Here is a 20,978-nt window from a genome sequence, read left to right on the forward strand (position 1 = left end):
GGACCTGGGAGATCTTCTGTGTCTGGAACTGGATTGCTTAAAAGAGCCACACACCATCTGGTGACTGTCAGAAAAGAGTTCTCAAGGAGATTTCTTTCAAATATTTTGCTTCAAAAAATATCCTCTAGTCAGCATTAACAACCTAATGGTTTTGAAACAGGAACCAGAGATGAACTAATGAGTGCTCTATTCTAGCACAGCTCGTAGAGCCCATACATTCAGCAACAGACACAGATCTGATGCACTCTGGGGGAAAATGCATCACCTGCCTGATGGCAGGGCCCTTGTGGATCCTGCAGGTCTTAGGCAGGAAATGGAAAAGGATGAAATGCATTCTTTTCCAGTTCTTTAGACACCCATTGCTCACCTCAGGTTTTCAACTAAAGCAATTAACTGTGGACATTTGGGATTTGCTCCAGCCCAATTCCTTCGTGTTGGGTCTCAGTTTTCTCTTGCACACCTGGCATGGCAGAGGGCTGGTGGCTGCTGCGCTGTTGTTGCAAGGGTCAATGCACCCAGGTGTTTGTGAGCACTGCAGGCAGCAGAGATCTCCTGTCTGGGCTGGCTTTCACTCCCAGGGCCTCAAGTGCTGCTTCTTTCTTCTCTGCTGTTTTGTCTCCAGGGCTTTCGGAACCGTTTCCAAAGGACTCGACAGGGCCACTGGAGGAGAGGTCAGTGCCAACACGCCCAGCACGTCTGGCAGCTCTCCAAGGCTCTCCCCTCTGCTGGGAGCTGTGGCTGCAGCTCTGGGGGCCAGCAGAGCTTTCCTGCACAGGCTGCTCCTCTGAAGGCAGAGCAGTGTCAGCCTGCAGAGCACAGCTGGGACACACTCAGTCCTTCTGGAGTGCCCAAAGGGATGCAAGGAGGGCAGCGGTGTCTGTCAGAGCAGGACACGCTGGCTTGCTCTTCATATCTAAAAGTGTGAATGGATCAGGGCTGGAGACTGAGGCCCAATTTATCTTCACCTTAGCTGCAAACAGGAACACTATTTAGCAGTTTTTCCATACTGCCTTTCATCTTCAAAGGGTACCTCAAGGCCTAATTAGGGTGAGATCCTGCTTGGGCTCAATTTGGGGATTTAATTCCACTTCAGCTGTCCACAGAGAGAGAGGGAGAGAAATGAGAAGATGGATGTCCAGAGCAAAGCTCTCTCCTAAACCCTGCAGTTGTTTGGGTCTGGGGTCAGTGACAGCCTGTGACAGGGATCACCTGAGCAATGGATGTGTGTGTTTGCTTTGTTGTGCAATCCCAAACAAAGCAGCTGCATCTGAAATCATGACCAAATCCCATGCAATTGCTAAAGGGTTACTGGCTGTTTTGCTCTGTTTTCACAGAACCAGAATGACCTCCTGCTTGCAAAATGTGTTTGAATAATAATGAGAGTGTTGAGGCCATTTGAGAAGACTGTAGGTGCAGAGAATGTGGTTAGAGCTGGGAGGCTGACAGCTGAGGGGCCATTTCTGCAGAGCTTGCAAGGCCAAATGTCTCTGGCCATGTGTCCTGTAAGCAGCCCCAGCGAGCAGAGCAATGGGCTGTGGGAGTGGCCCTTGCTGAGCTCTGGTGCCCATCCCGGGGCAGTTTGGCACAGCCCGGCTCTGTCACTCCAAAAAGCCTCGCCCCGTGTTGGCTGTGGCCTCCTGCCACAGACTCCTCCAGTTAAAGGTCTGCAATGTCCCCTCAGGTGGCCATAAAGAAAATGAGTCTCAGAGGGCAGAACGGGGAACGCGCTGTGAACGAGCTCCTGCTCCTGAAGGACAAGAAGAACCCCAACATTGTCAACTCTTTGGACAGGTGAGTGCTCCAGGCCTCATCCCGTGCATGGGCCCTGCCTTAACCTTTCCTGGCACCCGTAGTCTGTAGCCTGTTTTGAAAATGCCTGACCCAGCCGTATCTTCCCAAAACAGCAGCCTGGCAGTTCGCTCCCTCCGTGTGCTTTGGTTACTTTGGTTTGTTTTTTCCTTCAAGTTGACCCCATTTTCTGTGTCTTACAACAAGTGCTGATAAACCACAGCAGAAATTATTTCCCTTGGCTTCTTCTTCCCAGCCCTTTTCCATTGCTGCAGATGCCAGGAAAACCAGGGCCTTGTTTCCAGAAATGCCTCATTTGCCCATTTTTCACTGGCCTTGCCTGTTTCTGAAGGGACTTTCTGAAAGGTTTCTGATTGCTTTTGTCCCAAGTGCTGCATGGCCTCCTCCCCTGGATAACCCTGGGAGTTGTGTTGCCTTGTTCTGCAGGGAATGGTGGAACTGATGAGCTCAGAAGCTGAACCAGCTGGGGGCCAGTGTTGTGGTTCCACACTGATCTGGGCTGTTGCTAAACTGCATTTTTCACCTGCTTGCCATCTAAGGCCTCTCCTTTCTCACAGGGGTCTCTTCCTTTAGACTGTGCAGATTCCAAGGACTCTGCAGCCTGGCAGGAATGTCTCTCCATCTGATTCTGTCCTCATGGACAAGTGACCTGGAAACAAAACTCCACTCCAGGCTTTTCCATGGGGGAATTGAGCACTGCACATTTGTCTCCATGCCACTGCTTTCCTCTTCCAGCTTCCTTGTTGACGGAGATCTCTGGCTGGTGATGGAATACATGGATGGAGGAATTTTGCAGGACGTTGTCAGACAGACACGCATGGCTGAAGGAGAGATGGCAGCTGTAAGTCGGGAGGTGAGGGATCCTGCCTGTGGCTGCCACGGCTTGGACACGATGGTCCTTCCACACAGGCGTGAGAACAGGAGTGGCTCCATGCTCAGGGCTCTGTTTCTCTGTTGTTTTTATGAGCTGGAGAAGAAAGAGCCTCTGCAGTGAACGGCCTGCCAGCATCGCTGCACTTCTGCTCTGTTCTTGCTCTCTTTCCTGCTGTTGTGGCACTCTCTGTCTGTTCTGGATTTGATGTGCTGTTCTCAGCTTTGCCCTGAACCGTTTGCCTGGAGCCTGTCTGCTCTGCACTCCTGGCCTGTCACAGCAAAGCTGCTGCTGGCAGAATTCAGACCTGTCCCTTCTTGTGTGATAGATTCCGGCCATTGGTTTTTGTCCTGGTGTTTCTTGTTCTCTCTCAGTGCCTGCAGGGCCTGGATTTCCTCCATGCGAACCGGATGATCCACAGAGATCTGAAGAGCTCCAACATCCTCCTGGGCATGGCCGGCTCTGTCAAGCTGGGTGGGTGTTCCTGGCCAGGCACGGCGCTCCCGGGTGCGGCTGTGGGGTTGCTTCCCAGTGCCGGCCAGAGCCCCACAAGGGCTGCTGGGGGCACTGCCCGGCCCCTGCTGCCAGCTGAGAGCGGCTGCCCCTGCAGAGAGCTCCGGAGAGCAGCAGGGTGCCAGGGGTGGCTTTGCTCTGGGTATGGCCCAGCCAGAGGGGCAGGAGTTGGAATCTAAAGCTTCAAGGGAATCAGTAAAAGCCACTGCACGAAAGCTGAGGGTTTCTTTAAGGGTCCAGTTCCACCTTCCCTTGGCTACAGCCCGGAGCACTTTTCCAGCTGACTTCACTACTGCATTCTCAGACTGGGTGGCGAGTCTTGGTGCTCAGTTTCCTCATTCCAGCTGCCCTTGACGTGTTTGTTTCTGTCCTCAGCTGATTTTGGCCTCTGTGCTCAGCTCAGCTCTGAGCAGGACCGGCGCAGCTCCATGGTGGGCACTGCTCACTGGATGGCCCCAGAAGTTGTGACCAGTTCTCCTTATGGCCCCAAGGTGGACATCTGGTCCTTTGGCATTGTGACCATCGAGATGGTGGAAGGAGAACCTCCTTACTTCAAGGAAACGAGGGCCATGGTAAGAGGCAAATTCTCCAGGGGCTGCAGAGCCCTGTGAGCACAGGGTGACCCTGCACTGGGAGCAGCAGCTGGAGGTTTCTGCACCTGGGGAAGGGAATTCCCAGAGCACTCGAGCCCCAACACAGACAAATATTCTGCAGTCTCCAGCAACAATTTGCTTTGGGATTTACGCTGTTGCAGCTCTTCTGGCTCTGAGGATGACCTGAAAATGTGAAGCAAGCGCATCAGCTCTTTCCAATGGCTGTGGCAGCACCAGGGTTTGGGTTTTTTGGTTGGCACAGGAAAATAAGCTGTGAGCAGCATCCGTGCCAGGGAGGAAAGTGCCCCTGGAGCTGGGGCTGAGAACCCGGGGTCGCTGTGAGCACCTGTGGGTGGGAAGGAAGCTGGCAGAGCGCTGAGTTTGCTTTTCCTGCAGGCTCGCGCTCTGATCCGGCACAACGGGACCCCGCAGCTGCAGGAGCCCCGGCGCCTGTCGGCTCTGCTGCGGGACTTCCTCGAGTGCAGCCTGGAGCCGGACGAGGAGCAGCGCTGGTCTGCCCAGGAGCTGCTGCAGGTGAATGCCGAGCGGCCGAGGGGAAGCAGCAGCACCAGGGAGGGGTTTTCTGCTGGGGCCCCTCCGATAGTCTCCAGCCTCGCTGCGTTCCACACGCAAAGCAAGCAGAATCCTCGCCGGGTTTGGCTTGGCAGGGTCCTTTCGAGGGCATCTGCCCCTGGTGCCCCACGAGGAGCAGGGCCATCTTCAGGCAGGTCAGGTGCTCAGAGCCCTGCCTGGCCTGAGCTTGGATGTTCCCAGGGAGGAGGCACCTCCCACATCCCTGGGCACCTTCTGTCAGTGTTTCCCCACTCTCCTGGCAAAAAGATTCTGCCTGCGATCTAACCTGAGCCTGCTTCCCTCTCCTGAGTTTCAGACCATTTCCCTTTGTCCTGTTGCAACAGAGCCTGTGAGGAAGTTGGCTCTGGAAAGTAACAGTTCATTTATTTCTTTTTTATTTTTTGGGCAGCACCCATTTTTATCATCAGCCAAGCCTCTCTCCAGCCTGACCCCTCTGATCACCGCAGCAAAGCAACTGAGGGAGCAGCGGAGGAGATGAAGCACTTGAGGACAGCTTTTAGTTAAAGTAGTTAGTTAGGACAACTGATTAGTGATGGTAGTTAGCAGTGCTAGTTGGTTATGGTAGTTAGGACAGCCTGTTTGTTACGGCTCTTATGACAGCCTGTTTGGTATGGCAGTTTTTTGAATAAAAACTCTTTTAAACCTCAAGTCCCTTGAGGTGTCCCTTCCTCCTCCTCCCTCCGTGACTCGGCTGCCCGGAGCAATGTGAGGGGAGAGCGGGCCCAGCCTGGCCCAGAGCTGAGCCCCAGCAGAGCCCTGGCAGAGCCCAGAGCAGCCTCGGATCTGCAGAGTCGGCCTGGGAGGAGGCGCTCGGAGCCTTCTGGGCTGCACCCGACTCTTGGTTACAAACTGCGTGTGCTGGAAAATGCCACCGGCTCTGCCAGAGGGCAGAAGGGGCCCGGGGAAGGCCCCAGTGCTCCCTGCAAGGGAAACACCTGCCCTGGGTTTGTTATAGAGAACTATGTAGTTGGTGGCTTTTGCTCTTATGTCTTGACTTCTGAAAATTATTCTTAATCACAACGATTTTGATACAGTACAGTTTGTAATCACTTTTAACTGCTTTTGCTGTAGTATAATTTGTCAGCTTTTTGTGGCCAATGCCCTGGCCCCTGTGTAGCTCATATCCTCAGAACATCATTCATGGCTGATAGTTTAGTTTGTGCACAGTGTGAAAAACATACATGATAGCTTTGGCTTTTGCAAAATATTGAAGTGAATGCCATGTGTTGTGCATTAGAATGTTAACTTTTGCAGAAGTAGCTGTAGTTGTGAAATAATAACTAATTCTTTTATTTTTGTAACTAACTGACAGTAATAACTCAGAGGTATTTGTGAAACAGCCAATGTTGATTTAAAGTACTTGTGGAAGTAGCTAAAACCGTCTGCATGGCCAGATAACATTTAAGGAACGGGTGTGATGAGGACCCTGCCACTGACCCTTCGACTGTCAGGAACTGTCTCCTGCTGATGTGGGAACCCAGGTGTCCCAGGGTGAGGTTCTGGTGTTTGTATCCCCAATCGTGGGTTCTGTTCATGTTTGATATTCTGTTCTGTGCTCTCAGAACTGACTCTAAAATGAAGGTTTGTTTTGTCTTGTTATCAGCTGGCTCACCTCCCACCATGGTCTGTTCTCCACAAGAGGCTTGTGCAGGCTGGCTTGGCTTGCTTTTGCTGGCTTTGTTTGCTTGCTCTTGCTTCCGCTCTTGCCTTTGCTTTTTCCTGTTAGTTAGTTTAACTAGGCATTCCAATTCTTTCCCTGGACTGTTTCTTTCCCTTTCCCTTTCCTGAATACCATCCAACCTGCTCTGGACTGGGACCTGGGAACCCCGAGGAGCACCGGGAGCCTGCGCTCTGTGATCTGCAGCAGCCATCCCCAGTGCCCAGAGCAATCCCCAGCGCCCAGACCCGGGCGACCACCCCCAGGAGAGACTTTCTGGATTTGTCATCTCTTCAGAGTGGTGAAAGAGTTTTGTTGTCATCTGGTGTTATTCATTTTTTTTAATGCTGGGGAGTGTTTTGTTTGTTAAATAAACAGGTTCTTTTCCACTTCTCTCAGAGAAAATTCTTCCCAAATCAGGTGGGTGGGGAGGAGCTGTGGGGGTTTGTTTTCTAGGGGCTCCTTCCCGAGGGTTGGGGGATTTGCATTCCAAGAGCACTCAGGGTTGTGGATTGAGGTTATGCCCAAGGGGATCTGGGGTTGGACAACACAGCAGGACTGAAGGTTAAAAATGTCCAAGGGGATCTGGGGTTGGAAAACAGTAACACCTAAAATTCTGCTGGGTTGAGAGACATCCAGGATTAAACCTGCTGGGTTGATGGATTAACATTCCATGAGCACTCAGGGTGTAGATATGTAATGTAGACTGAAAGTAAAAGGTACCTTGTATGTGAAAGTGAGTGAAAAATAAAAGTGAGTAAATGTAGATTAATGGAAGTATATATAATGTAGATTGTTTATTTTGAGCTTTACTTTATCTCCTTGGAGGCAGGTGGATTGTGTTGAATGGTATTGTGAGAGAAAGGACTTTTTGAGTAGTTGAAAGAAGATGGTATTCAGGTTGTTAGAGAAAGTGGGAAACAGAGGCAGAGGACTTGTGAAGAAACATGAGGAATGGACTATCACATCTAAAATGGGCAACACCAAAACACACCAAAGGAGTGTTGAAAAGGACTTGCATAGAAAAATAAGCAAAAAGGAGTGACAAGGGAAACAGAGGGCAAGCCTGGATTGAGCACTGTACTCACCAGCGAGAAGATCACACGTACCTGCTGTGGGCAGCAGCCCCACAGGCAGGGGAGGTGGGGGTATAAGCCATGCCAGACCTCTGTCATTCCTGTTTCTCTCTCTCATTTGTTGTCTTTTCCCTTCTGAGATAGCAGCAAGATCGTGTCACAAATGCTACAGAAAGTGTTACACGGAAAGAAACCAAAGTTCATTTTTATTACACACCCCCATGTCAACAGCCACTGTTATGACCCATCCAAATTAAGTACCTGCAGGCAAAATGGGGAAAAACTGCAGTGTACCAGAATAGGTTGGTTTTAGACTATTTATTGGCTAATGAAGGGGGTGTTTGTGGAAAGTTTAATATATCAGACTGTTGAAAATAGATGACAACGGTGAGGTCATCCTAGAAAAAAACAACCCAGACACCAATCCAAAAATGGGAAAACAGTGTTAAAAACTAACTGGTGGGGTAATGTATTGAGGATGGGATGGTGGAAGAAATGGGGATTCTTCCTTTTATGTGTTACAACTGTTATAAATGAAAATTTGTCCAGCCAAATTAATATGAAAAAATAAAATATTTATTTTGCAATCAAATTCTACCTGGCCAGCCACAAGGAAAGAACAGAGCCGAGCCCGGGGTCGGCCCTGGGTGTGCAACGAAGAGATCAGCCTCAGCAGAGGTTTTCCTCTAAGCCCACACACCTCCAGCCTGGCACATGCAGGTTTTATAGGGAAAATTCTGCCTGAGGCCAAGATTTCGGCAGTCAGTCTTCTCTTTAGAGTCCACATGTTAATAAGATTTTCTTTTTTGGTGATGAGGGAGAACAATTCAGTGTCTGGAGTTTGTTGAATCCCTTGATGAAATTTACGGGAGGGAACGCTGCATTCACCTGTGTCTGCCCAAGGATTTCCATGATATCCATCTCGGGTCCTTCAGGCAGGGATCAGCACCGGGGGTTCCTGTATCTCCCCAGCCATGGCCCATCTCCTGGGGAGCCTCACCTTCTTACTTGTAAATCAGTTTCCAATATACACCCGGTCTCACCTGCGAGGGAGGGGGGGAATCCTAATACAAACGTGTAGACTGTTAGAGTGTTCTAACAAATCTAACAAATATTCAATATCACATATATCGTGCTAGAAATGGCGCCAATTATATCTGCTACATATAACAGTATGGTAAATGTAGCTTTGTAGATAAAATGAAGCTTTAGTAGTAAAAAAGAAACTATGTATGTGTGTCTTGGGGGAGGGGTTTAAGGAATGAGATACTCGCTTCAAGGAACATGCAAATTCTCCAGAGAAGAGCAATTTATGGTTTTCTTATTAGAAGAAGCTGATTTCTTCACGCCTTGCTCAGACTCGAAGACCCCGTGGGAATTAAAGAAAGCAGTTGACATACAACAGACAGAGTTTTTTGTTTCAAATATAATGTATGCATAACCATGAAGGATATATGAATATGCAACAGTGTATTGTTTTAGGGGTGATTCCTTCATTCGCAAGGTACATTCCTCTTGGCTTAAGTGCCTGAGAGCATCTGGACCTCAGATATTCTTTCCTTTTTATTGTCTTGTAATTGTCCTAACTATAAATTTTTATCAGTCTAATTACATTCCTATTTTTTCACCATTTTTTTATTACTAAACTTTTAAAATTCTAAAAACCAAGTGATTGCTATTTTTCACAAATTCCTATCAGGAGACAGAGAACCCATTTATCATTTCAATGGCATCATTAGATTACAAACTGTCCTCGGAATGAGAACCAACCAGACAGCTCCAGCTCCTGACCTTCCTGCCGACCAAGCCACTGAAATGAGGAACACAACATTTCACCAGGGGATGGGATCAGATTATCTGTTAGCAGAAAAAAAAGCAGTTTGTGGAAAACTAAATTAATCAGACTGATGTTGGCAAAGAGATGACAATGGGAAAGTATTGAAAAAGATAATAAAGGAAATAGGAAAGCAGTTTCTGTATTGGTCCAAGCATGGAAAGGATGGGAATGGGACACGGTTTTCTGGCTCCCCGGCAGACCAGAGGTTAAACGTTGGGTGTCTCCTGGATTTTCCCCGGAAAGGGCCCATCTCTGCACCGAGCTACCTTTTTTCATTTGTAAATTAGGTCTTTCTTTCTCTGCCAACTGTGGTTTCTCCAGCCCCGGCTGCAGCCACTGCTCATTTAAAACTTGAAGAATCTTTTTCTAGAGGCACAACTGACTTGATGTATATTTTTCATAAGCACAAATTATTCCATAACATATATTACAATGGGGCTGCAGAGATCCCCCTGCAGGTCCATGGGGATGCAGGGATCCCCTGCAGATCCATGGGGATGCAGAGATCCCCTGCAGGTCCGTGGGGATGCAGAGATCCCCTGCAGGTCCGTGGGGATGCAGAGATCCCCTGCAGCCCCTGGAGGAGCCGGGCTGGAGCTCGGCGATGCCTGAGAGGAGGCTGTGAGCCCGCGGGCAGAGGGCCCCGCTGGAGCAGCCTGTCCTGGCAGGACTGAGCCCGTGGCACAGTGACCCACGCTGCAGCACTCGGAGGGGGCTGTGCCCAGGGGATGGACTCCGCTCCGAGAAGTTCCTGGAGAAGTCTCGGCCGGGAGAGAGCGCAGGGTGCAGCAGGGAACGACTCCTGTCCCTGAGCAGAGGGAGAAGCCCCGGGGGATGAGCTGAGCATGGCCCCATTCCCTGTCTCCTGCCCTGCCGGGGGAGGAGGTGCAGCTGGGAGCAGGGAGGCGTGGGGAAAGCTGCATTTAAGGCTCTGCACTGACTTCTCCTTCTCCTGCTCCGAGTCTTTGGAGTTTTCTGCCAGAAATCTCTCCCCTGCCCCACCCACCCACAGGGCTTGGGGCAGGTTTCCCTTTAGGGGGGAAATCAAAGCGAAGCACTGATGCGCTAACGAGGGGCAGGAGAAGTGAGGCTCCTGGGCTTCCCGCAGAGGCGGAGGCACGGGAGGCGCAGGGCCGGGAAAGCCGTGGCGGGAGGCGCGGAGAAGTTTGTTTGTGTGGGCAGCTCAATCCCGGCTCGGCCCGGGCCCGTGCCGGGGCTGTTCCTCATCTCCGGCTTTCCCCTCACGCAGCCCGGGGGCGCCGAGAGCGCGGGGCGAGGCGGGGCCGTGCGCAGAGCCCGCCCCGAGCTCGCTGCCATTGGCCGCCGGTGCCGTCAGTCGCGGTTGCGGCGCGCTGATTGGTGGGAGCGGGGCGCGGCGCGGCCCCGGCGGCGGGCTGAGGGCGGCCGTGGCCGCGCAGCGCCGCCATTGGCCGAGCGGCTGTGCGGGCCCGGCAGCGGCGGCAGCGGCCGGAGCGCGGTGAGGCGGCGGCGGCGGAGCTCGGAGGCGGCCCCGGCGCAGGTGGGAGCCGCGCTGGGCTCTGCGGGGGCTCGGGGCCGGCTGCGGGCGGAGGGGGCGGCAGGGGGCTCCGGCGGCTCGCCGGTGCCGTGTCCGGCCCGTGCCGGCCCCGGGCTGAGGGCGCTGCGGGAGCGGCTGCCCGCGGTCTCCTTCCCGCCGGGGCCGGGCAGGAGCCGCTGCCGGAGCAGCGCTGGCTCGGCCCGGCTGCTGTGGGTAGGACAGAGGGGCTGCCCCGCGGCCGGGAGCGGGCGGGGAAATTCCCGTCGCCGGAGGTTCGTGTGCCCGGGGGAGAGCGAGGAGTCCTGTCAAAGTGACTTTATTGCCGAGCAGGGGCAGAGGCCGTGGGGCATTTGCCGTACGCTCTCTGCCGTGGCTGTAGCCCGCAGCCTCCTTTTTATCCTCATTTTCCCGGCCGCATCTCCCTCTGCCTTTGCCCACCGGCTGAGTTCCTTGGAAGGTTCCGACTTCCCGATGCGCCTGCTGCCTGTCCGCGTTAATGTGCACCCTCCTTTTGTAGAACAGCCGATATTCATGGCTCTGTTAAGTCTTTGTTCTTCTCCTCGAAGTTCGGGAATGTAGCGGGACTTTGAGCAGCTGTATGGGCCAATTTGAAACATTTATTGGACCTGATGGTTTCTCACGTTGCTTCCTTATCTACAAGTGCCCGGCCCTATCTCCAGGCAGATTCACTCCTTGACTCTGTTTTGTTCTTCCCGGGTCCTCTTTGGTTTTGGGATTATTCTCGGTGCCCTCATTCCCTGTCCTTTTGTAGCCGTTTGTGGATCAGGAGGCCTGGCTGCCACCTGCATGCCCTGGCTCAGCTGCTGGATGAGCTGCACTGCCAAGGTGTGGAGCATGGTAAAAAGATGAGAGTTGCTGCAGCACAGAAGAGGAGAAGCAGCATTCCTTTAACCCCTGGTGTGCTGGGTAGCCACGAAAGGGTGTCCCATTCCCATCCTTTCCATGTTTGGAGGAATACATAAACTGCTCTCCTATTTCCTTTGTTAGCTTTTTCAGCACTTTTCCCTTGTAATTTCTTTACCAGCAGCCGTTTAAGCCATTTAGTTTTCCACAAACTCCTGTTTTTTCTGCTAACAGATAATCTGATCCCATCCCCTGGTGAAATGTTGTGTTCCTCATTTCAGTGGCTTGGTCGGCAGGAAGGTCAGGAGCTGGAGCTGTCTGGTTGGTTCTTATTCTGAGGACAGCTTGTAATCAAATGATGCCATTGAAATGATAAATGGGTTCTCTGCCTCCTGATATGAATTGGTTTGGGTTCCCAGGGGCTGGTCCATGGTGTTGTAGGATTTGTTCTGGTGGCCCTTCAATGCTTTTCCCCATTTTAGGGTGCTCCCGCAAGCTAGGGTTGCATCAATTGACCGTTTTTTTCTTATTCCATCATCAAATACTTGAATTCCAACTGATTTCCCTAAACCTCTTCTAGCAAAAACCCCAGTGCTCTGATACAGCCTGTACAGCACAGACAGAGGCAGCAGATGTTGGAATGGGCAGAGGGATGATCCCCTCCCCCTTATTTTAGTGAAGTTTTCCCAACATTCTCCATTTGCTGTTTCCCTTTGCAGCTTCAGCCTTTTCTGTTTCAGAGTCAGAGATCCTCAGCATGGGCTCTGCCTTCATCTGTGCAGATTCCATCTGTGCAAGCAGGCAGAGCTCGGGGTGAGGGGCAGAGGGGATCAGCCAATTCCTGCCCCAGGCAAGAAGAGCCAGGTACATTGTCTCCTCTATGCCCCAGCGGTGTTAATTTGCATTTCTAAAGCTCCTGTCCAGACTGCCTGCTTAAGAGTTTAGGGGTCACCTTTATATCTCTTCTAGTGATGCAGCCTAAAGGTGAACTTCAAAAAACCCAGATCAAAATTTTGGTATCTTTTACAGCTACGCACAAACATAGACAAAAAATCCCAAGGTAATTCATCTTTTTCTACTTCCCCCCCCTCAGAAAAAAAAACTCATTCTCACATCCTTTACCCAAACATAACCAGCTATATAGAAGTATGAGTAATAAAAAAATACTCTGTTGCTATAAACTTTGCACTGAAACTTCAGGAAAAAGGAGAACTTCACTATTCTTTTTAGTGTTAGAATCAAGGCATTCCTTGATTCTGGCCAGGATGTGCAACAGAAGTCATTCCATTCCCACATAGCCTGAGAAAATTGTTCCATTACATATGGGTTTTACTCGGTTTTTCCCAAACTTGTGCTGTCTGAAGCAATCTACATCCACTGGTTTAATGTTCTATAGTTTCAAGTCCTGTAGTTTTTAGTATTTGGTTTCCTCTTGGACCCGGATTTCTTTGCTTCTGCTGTTAATGAGGTGGGAAGTGCTGGATTTCCTTCTCAGCCTTTTGCAGACCAGGTGTCTGCAGCCCTGCCGGGGGCAGTGTCTGGGGTAGGTGTTGGTTGCTGTTTGCTGCTGGGGTTGATGTTTTGCTGCTGGTCGTTATCTTTGTGGGTCTCTTTTGGGCCATTCCCAGTGTGTTGAGATGTGAAACTCATCTCCACTGAGTGGTGTAACATCCCTTAACAAAACCTTTAACATTTGTTTCCCCAAGGCCAAGGCAAAGCAAGCCTGAGTAGAGAAATCAAAGGTTAACAATGTTCAAGTCTGTGAGCTGGTCTATTTTCCATGGATGCACTGGCAGGCAGGGCAGTGTGTGAGTGTGAGTGAGAGCCAGAGTGGAATTGTCCTGGTGTCTCCCCAGCAGCTGTGGCAGTGCAGGCCCAGCGAGCACTGAAGCTGCAGCAGTGGCAGCAAGGGCTGGCCCCGGTGGCTGGAGCTGCCCAGGGAGGGTGGCCAGGCCGAGGATTTCAGCAGAGGAGGTGTGGGCAGGCCCAGGGCCTTGCCCCGCTGTGGAGCCCTGGCTGCTGCTGCGCTGCCTTCAGTGCAGGCTCAGGGGGGCCTCCCATCCTCCTGCTGCAGGCGGGAAGTGCAAATCTCCGGGGCTGCAGAGACCTGGAGCCCAGGCTGAGGGGTCCCCCCGTGTTCAGCTGTGCTGGCGGCTGTTTCTGGCCTCGGGGCCCCTTGGCATGGGCCACGCCACTTGGCCACCAGTGGTGCTGCTTTGCACTCCTTAGGCAGAGCCCATGTCCTGCTTGGATGTTGGCAACAGCAAAGTGCCAAGGCAGGCTCTGTGCCAGCCCAGCTTCCTGGGGGAGAGATTGCACCAGAGACAGGATTCTGGCCACAGACTGCTTTAAATGTGCATCCCTTATCTCCACCCTGCACTAGGTGGAGAATTCCCAGGTAAGGATTCCCGAGATCAATTGCAAGGGGAAATAATGGAATATCTGCCCTGGGTGTGGCCCTTCTTCTTGCCCAAGCCAATGGCAAAAGCCGTCCCCATGGCATCTTGGTTTCTATCCCCAGCTTCCAAAGGTGTTTCTTTCTTTCCCCATTCATTCTTTGTACCCAGCCTGAGCTGTGGGGGTGCCAGGGGTTCTGGAGGTCCCATTGTATTCCTAAAGTTTCCATAAGCCCCTGGAGGATCTTTCCTGGAGAATGAGTTCTGCTTGTCTGAGTTTGTTTCTTCCACAATCCCTTTTATTGGAATTATTATTTTTAGAAATACCCTAATAAGTGATCCAGTAGTTGCTGAGCAATCAGAATTGCTTTTGCCCCCGTTAGGTAAGGTGGTGTCACCAGAAGATATTGAAGCCTTCCTGCTCAGGGCATTTCAGTGCCAGGCTCTTACAAGCACACACAGCTGTGCCGGTTGAGCTGACCATGGGGGTAACCTGCGCTTTGTCTGATTCCCTTTCCTCAATAACAGCGTGTCTTGGAACTCTTTTCCCTTCTGCTGCCCTTGAAGAGCCATCCAGAAACACATTTTCTGTCTCAGGCCAGGCAATGTCTCCTGAACCTCCCCCAGGCTGGGTCTGGAGCTGTGTCACTTGAATGCAGTGCTGGGTTTCTTCCCAGCCCCTCTGTGGGCTGTTCAAACAGGAGGCTGGGTTAAACCCTTCCCCTGTCCTCAGTTCTGAACCCTCCTGTGCCACTGAACAAGTTTCACACTGTAATAACCGAGCACTGCTCATCCATTGCGAGGCTCTTTTGGTGATCAAAGCTTGAACTTGATGGCAGACTGGAACAGTTGGAGATCCTGTTGTCATCAGGTTTTGGGCCTCGGTTCTGTTGAAGCTGTGGCTGCACAATTCTGCAGACAATGAGGCCACTTTGGCCACTGGGTGAAACATTTTGGCCCAAGGATTCCTTTGGCATGGCCCTGTTGAACATTCATCTGCAATTCCAATTTCTTTTCTGAGTGTGGAAGAGCCCCAGCTGAGGCATCAATATTTTTGGTTGTTCATTTTCTCAAGTTTTGCTCACTTTCTCGTGTCCATACCACAGCCTGGAGGCTGTCTGGGGTTAAAAAGTCCTGCAATGCTCTGGCTGGAACAGAGAATCCTCAATCCAGGCTGTGGAATTCCTGTTAATCCTCAGAATTGTCGCAGATCTTTTTTGGTCTTGGGAAATGTTACTTCTCATATTGCCCAGACCTTCTCTAGGTCAATCTACCATAAACCTTCAGTCAAAATATGTCCCAAATATTTAATCTTTGTCTCCATCATTTCCACTTCTTTTTCAGATACTCAAAAGGTATTTTTTCGATAGCAAATTGAGCCATTTCACAGGGTCTTTGGCTAGCACTTGTTCTTGTTCTCCTCATTGGAGCCATTCGATTCCCTGACTGGCAGGATAGGAGTGCTGTAGGGAGACATCCCTGGCTCCAAGAGCCCTGCCTTTAGCAGGGACTCCATACCAGGCTGTGAGCCCTTCCTTCCCTCCCCTGGAACAGGGTGTTGCTTTTAGACACCACTTGTCCTGGTTGCTTCCAAGTAACTTGGAGAGGCTCCACATCAAATTTTCCCTGGGGCTGCCCACACCTCTGGGTTCCCTTCAGCAGAGGCCTTGGCAGACATTTGACACGAAGGTACAGCAGCAATAGCCTCTGTATCACCTTTTACAATATTGCAATGCCACCATCAAATTCCTTCCTAGTTAATAACAATCAGAGTAGGAAGAAAAAGAAATTAGTTTATTTCAAATCTATCCTCCAAAGCATGTAATAATGATTGAACAAATGATACCAGCTCAGCTTTCCCATTTATTCCCTTAATAATGAAAACATTCCTTTACAGTTTTCCCCCCTTAGGTGTAAGATTCAGAGTGGATGGAGAGGCCCCTGTGTCCATCAGGAGAGGCCTCCTCTGGATGCAGACCCAGCCTGAATGTTCTCCAGGGCTCCAGTGTGGTGGGTCCCCGGTGGGATGGGAGCTCAGAGAGCCCTGCCAATCCATGTCCATGCAGGGGTGGACTTGCTCCTGCTGAGGGTGCTGCTGTCTGTGCTTGCAGTGTCCTTGTGGGCTGCAGCTGGAGCCCTGACTCCTCACCAGGGGCTGTTTGGGTGGGCTGTGCCCTGGCCAGGAGGGCAATGCCTCTGCCAGGTGCTTGTGGCCGACCCCGTCATGCCCCGGGTGCTGGGGCCCCCTTGGGCCCTGGGGTTGATCCCTCAGGGGCTGTGGGAACTCTGCCGTGGCCTTTGCCTTCAGCTTGGCCTTTTGCTCATCCCTTCTTGCCTTCAGCTGCTGTGCCCTTGTGCCCAAGTGCTGCAGGGCCTTCTTGTGCCACTCCTGCAGCCCCGGTCACTGCCTGTGGGTGCTCATCCTGTGAGAGCTGCTGAGCTTTCTGCAAAACCTTTCCTTTCTGCAGGGACCCAAACCAAATCCTGAACAGCAAATCCTGATCCTTCCATGTGCACTCTGCATTTCCCAGCTGTTCCTTTGTTTTCCCCCTGTGCTCAGGGTCCCTGCCCAGCCCGTGTGGCAGAGCCGGTGCCTGTCCTGCCGCAGTGTCCAAAGGCGGCCCCCCCGGCGGGCAGGGCCGGCAGCTCCCCGGGGCCGGGCAGCGGCCGGGGCGTCCCGCAGCCTCCTGGGGGCCGGGGGCCACTGCCGGCCCTGCCCGGGGCTGGTGGGGTCAGGCAGCGCCCGGCGCTGAGCCCCGGCTGCCCCACAGCCCCGGCCTGGCCCCGCAGCTCCTCACAGGCCCCAGCCCGTGCTCCCGGTGCCGCACCTCTGCGCCCGGTGCTGCCGCAGAGAAACCCCTGCCATCCTGACCTCCTGCTTTTCCTGTCTGGGAAACTGGGAATTCAAAATATTAGCTGGCAAATTGTGAGGTTAAGACTCTGTGGAAAAACATCCCTATCCAGAGTATTTTTCTCTTCCTCCTCTTTGCTATCATCCTTTTTCTTACCACATCGATTCCTCCTGCTGCTTCTTGCCTGAACCATATTGCTGCACACTCCCCTTCACCTGATTCCTTCCCAGCACACCAACTCCATCCATCCCCTGTTGTCCAAATTCCTTCTCCACTTCTTCTGCATTCTCCCAAGGGACCCTTCAGAGACATTTTGGGATCATCATCCCTTTGGCCAGGACCCTCCCTGGCTTTCCCTTTTCTCCCCTCCATGGGTGCCCTGCCATGTTCACTCCCCGAGGATCCCAGGGCACTCACTGATGAGATTTTCAGTGCTCTCTCCCTGCTGACTCTTCACAGACCCCCTGATGTGTCACTCGTCTGTCTCCTGCTCACTCCCGGGTCCCCAATCAATCCCCGGTGCTGCCGCCAGCCAAGGGAGCCGATCACCCAAAGTGGGTGAGGCACCTTCAGCTGCACTCCCTGCCCGCCGCCCCGGACAGTGGAAGGAATTCCGGATGGGCCCCAAGGTGTGTGGAAAAATTGACATCACCAGAGGATTCTGTCCACAAAGCAGACAGAGAATCCTGTAAAATAATTTAATTCCTAAAAATGGGAAAGAGTAGGGGACAGTCCTCATGGGATCTCTCCAATTGTTGGAGCACACAGCCTCCTTTTCATCCTATTTCTCCTGGCCACATCTCCCTCTGCTTTCCCCATTGGCTGAAGTACTTGAGAGGTACAGACTTCCCAATCCACCTATTACATACCCACCTTGATATACTCCGTGCTTTCATATAGCAAACGATATTCATGGCTCTGTTAAGTCTTGTTCTTCTGGAAGCTCATGAATAGAGCAGGACCTTGGCTGAGCAGCAGTCTCTATCATCAATTAGTAACATTTTCTGAAACCGATGTCTTCTCCTGTCACTTCCTAACATAAAATTCCCTGGCCCTATCTCCGAGCAGATTCAGAGCATCTGTTAGTAAAGACACTTTCCTGTTGTTCCTTCCATGGGGTCCCCCGTTTGTGGGACATCCCCCCTGGAGCAGGGTGTCCCCTCTGTGCTGCAGCCCCAGGGCTCGGGCAGAGCTCAGCCAATCAGAGCCCGCGGCGCTGATGACTCACCAGTTGCCAGGCAGACTCGCAGCTCCCCGCGTTCCCCACCTGGACCCACCTGCGCCCCCCCTCGGCCCCATGGCCCCGCGAGGGGAATTTGGGGAGGTGGGAGTGGGGCAGCACCAAGGCCGGGCCCCCCCGCGCTGTCCTGGCGGGAGCGGCTGCAGTGGGGACCGAGTGCGGGCGGGAGCGGCCGAGAGCCCAGCGCTGCCCCAGCCCGACCTGCCCCAGCTCCATCCCTGCCCCTGCGCTGGGATGCTGTGGGTGTGGGGGGAAGAGGGAGCCGGCAGTGGGTGCTGGGCCTGGGGCCAGGAGGAGAAGGGAAGGAGAAGCAGGCTTGAGGAACAGAATGGTCAAAGGATGCAGGTGGCAGGAGAAGGTGGGATTGTGCAGGAGAAGGAAAAATAGCAGGAGGAAAAGGAGTGTGAGGAAGAGTAGAGACACAGGAGGAGGAGGAGGAGCAGAAAGAGGAAGCAGCAGAAGGTTCCACCCCTCCCTGTGTCTGCAGCCTCCCCCCCAGCCCAGGAGTGCTGCTCCCCCCACATGCAGCAGGTGACTATGGAGGGGGGTCCACGATTTTCAGGGGGTGAATCTTGGTGTTTCTGAGCTTTCTTGGGCTAAATGTTGGTGCTTTGGTTTTATGTGGCAGCTGAATCTTTATGTTTTGGAGGAGGTTTTTGCTGAGCTGTGATGTTTGGGGAGGTTTTGTTTTGTGTCTTAAAGTTTGTGGGATTCTTGGGCTGAATCTTGGTGTTTTGGAGGTTCTTACAGACACAAGATTCCCAATGACTTCCTGAGATGAACTTGGGCAAGGAGGAACCTCCAGTCCAAGGTGCTCTCCTCTTGTTTTTCCCTCAAACCAGGATTTTTCATTGCCAGGGCGTGGCTGGATGGAGGAGGAGGAAAAGCCCCGGAGATGCTGCAGGAGGAGGAGCTGCAAACCCAGCCCAGGGAGCTGCAGGGAGGAAAGAGCCCCCCTGAGCCAGGAAGGCGGGCGGAGATCCAGGCGGAGCTCGGAGCTGGTGGAGAAGCCTCATGGCAGGGAGAAGCCCCACAAGTGCTTGGAATGTGGGAAAGGTTTCAGCCGGAGCTGCACCCTGATCCGGCACGAGAGGATCCACACTGGGGAGAGGCCCTACGAGTGTGGGGAGTGTGGGAAGAGTGTCAGAGACAGCTCGGACCTGCTCCGGCACATGGTGATCCACACTGGGGAACGGCCCTATGAGTGCTTGGATTGTGGGAAGAGCTTTGGGTGGAGCTCAGACCTGAGAAAACACCAGCGCATCCACACTGGGGAAAGGCCCTACGAGTGTTCCCAGTGTGGGAAGAGGTTTCGGACCAGCTCCGATGTCCTCAGACATGAGCGGAGTCACACAGAGGAGAGGCCATTCCGCTGCCCTGACTGCGGGAAGGGCTTCAAGCAAAGCTCCAGCCTCACCGTGCACCGGCGCATCCACACTGGGGAGAGGCCCTACGAGTGTGGGAAGTGTGGGAAGGGCTTTTCACAGATCTCAAACTTGACCCAACACCAAAGGAGGCGCCACTAAGGGAAGCCCTGTGAGTGCCATGAGTGAGGGAAGAGAGTGAGGGAAGAGCTTGGTGTGCTGCTGCAGCTCCATCCCCCATGGAAGGATCTGGGCTGGATGATCCCCAGTGACCCCCGTGGGGCAGAGCCCTGGTGCCCCCATATGGGGAATAAAACAGAGAGTAAAGCAATGGAGCTGATAAAGGGGCCCGATACCTGAGGCCTGACTGAGCAGAAACTGTGGGAGACACAGACACAGTTTAAGTCTCCCTGGGCAAGAAGTGGCCAAGCAACATGGTGTGAGACTTTGTGATAAAATAAATGTTCCCAGGTTACTGGATGTCACCAAGAATGTGTAACCAATGGGAAATTGTTACCAAAAACAGAGCTCTCTATAAGCCCCATACAAGTCAATCCCTGTATAAACACCTGGTACACTCAATAAAATTGGCTTTGCTCTAAACTGGGATGTCCCCGTCTCTCCATGGTGGATAACCCTGTTGTGGGTGATCCCCGTTGGGTGGGGGAAGGTGCTGGAGGGATTTCTTTCCCTTCTCCTGGTGCTGCCGTGGTTTGGTTGGTAATAAATTCCCTCCCTGTGCCCAGGCCGGGTCTGTTGTCCCCGTGCCGGTGCTCGGGGCGGGATCTCTCCCGTTCCTTCTCTGCACTGCCGGGCCTCTCCTCAGCCAATGAGAGAACGCGGTGGAGAAGAGTCAGCCAATGAGAGCGAGCGGGGCTGATGACTCACCAGTTGCCGGGCAGACCCGCAGCAGGCAGTGTTCCCCACCTGGACCCGCCCTCCCTGCCCAGGGCCGGCCCCGCCGTGGGGTCCCCCCAAGTCCCTCCCCAGTGCCCCCATGAACTGGGCTGGGTTTAACTGGGAAGCTTTACTGGGAACACTGGGAGCAGGCGGGCAGGGGCAGAGTGACAGCAGGGCTGGGGGGACACAGGACGCCCCCAAAATCAGCGTAGGGATGGAGTGGTGGTCCCGGCCAGGCCCGAGGTCACAGGGAGAGGCTGCGGCCGCCGGCGGCTCAGGAGCTCTGTGGGCAGAGAAAAGGGGGTGACACGGGGCTGGGGACCCCGGCGAGCACCCACACTCTGGGGGAGGGGAGACACGACCCCTGGGACCCCCCTTTCTTGCGCAGGTACAGTCGATCCCCAGTGCCAGGAAGACGAAGCCCAACTCGGAGTCCCCAGTTCTTGTCATCATCTTGCTGCTCCTTAATCACAGCTGAGATATGAGCCTGCATTGGGCCATTAATCATACTCTCATAATTCCTAAGTATGTTGGCAACAGAACCCACTGTCTCTCAGTGAGCGTCAGCATTGATTGTTGCAATGAAGGTGGTGTATTGAGATGGCCCAAGATTTGCCAGACTCCACAGCATTTGTCCCGTACACCTGACCTTGTCGGGGTCATTATTGTGTCGTCCATCCCTCCCAAAGAGTACCTCCAATACTGCCACTTCCCTCAGCTGTTGGATCCCTTCCTCGAGGGTCTTCCAGCGCATTCTATGATGGTGCTCTTGCATTCTCTCTCTGTGGACAAACCTCTCCCTGACACTCATTAAGAGCCGCTCCCAGAGAGAAAGGGACCCTGGTTCCCTTACAAAAACCTGATTTATACCCGAGTCCTGGGTCAAGGGTCCCAAG

At 52.9% G+C, this 20,978-nt stretch overlaps 2 protein-coding genes and 1 long non-coding RNA gene across 3 annotated transcripts in view; 2 read left to right on the plus strand and 1 right to left on the minus strand.

Annotated features, from left to right (window-relative positions):
• LOC144247136 (uncharacterized) overlaps positions 1 to 19,344 on the plus strand; it is a 147,298-nt gene extending 127,954 nt beyond the window's left edge. Inside the window, exon 2 of the mRNA XM_077786730.1 lies at positions 18,875 to 19,344. Within this exon, the coding sequence (XP_077642856.1) occupies positions 18,875 to 19,344 (470 nt within the window). The remainder of the gene's footprint in view (positions 1 to 18,874) is intronic.
• LOC144247141 (uncharacterized) overlaps positions 1 to 20,978 on the minus strand; it is a gene marked incomplete at its 5' end in the record, with an annotated part of 238,215 nt that overhangs the window by 209,956 nt on the left and 7,281 nt on the right. The window lies entirely within an intron of this gene.
• LOC144247133 (uncharacterized) lies at positions 4,025 to 5,028 on the plus strand. The gene is made up of 2 exons (XR_013340836.1): positions 4,025 to 4,320; positions 4,769 to 5,028. It is a non-coding gene; the product is annotated as an uncharacterized LOC144247133 (long non-coding RNA).

This window comes from Lonchura striata, chromosome 15, assembly GCF_046129695.1.
Source record: "Lonchura striata isolate bLonStr1 chromosome 15, bLonStr1.mat, whole genome shotgun sequence".
In the NCBI taxonomy this organism is placed as follows: Eukaryota; Metazoa; Chordata; class Aves; order Passeriformes; family Estrildidae; genus Lonchura; species Lonchura striata.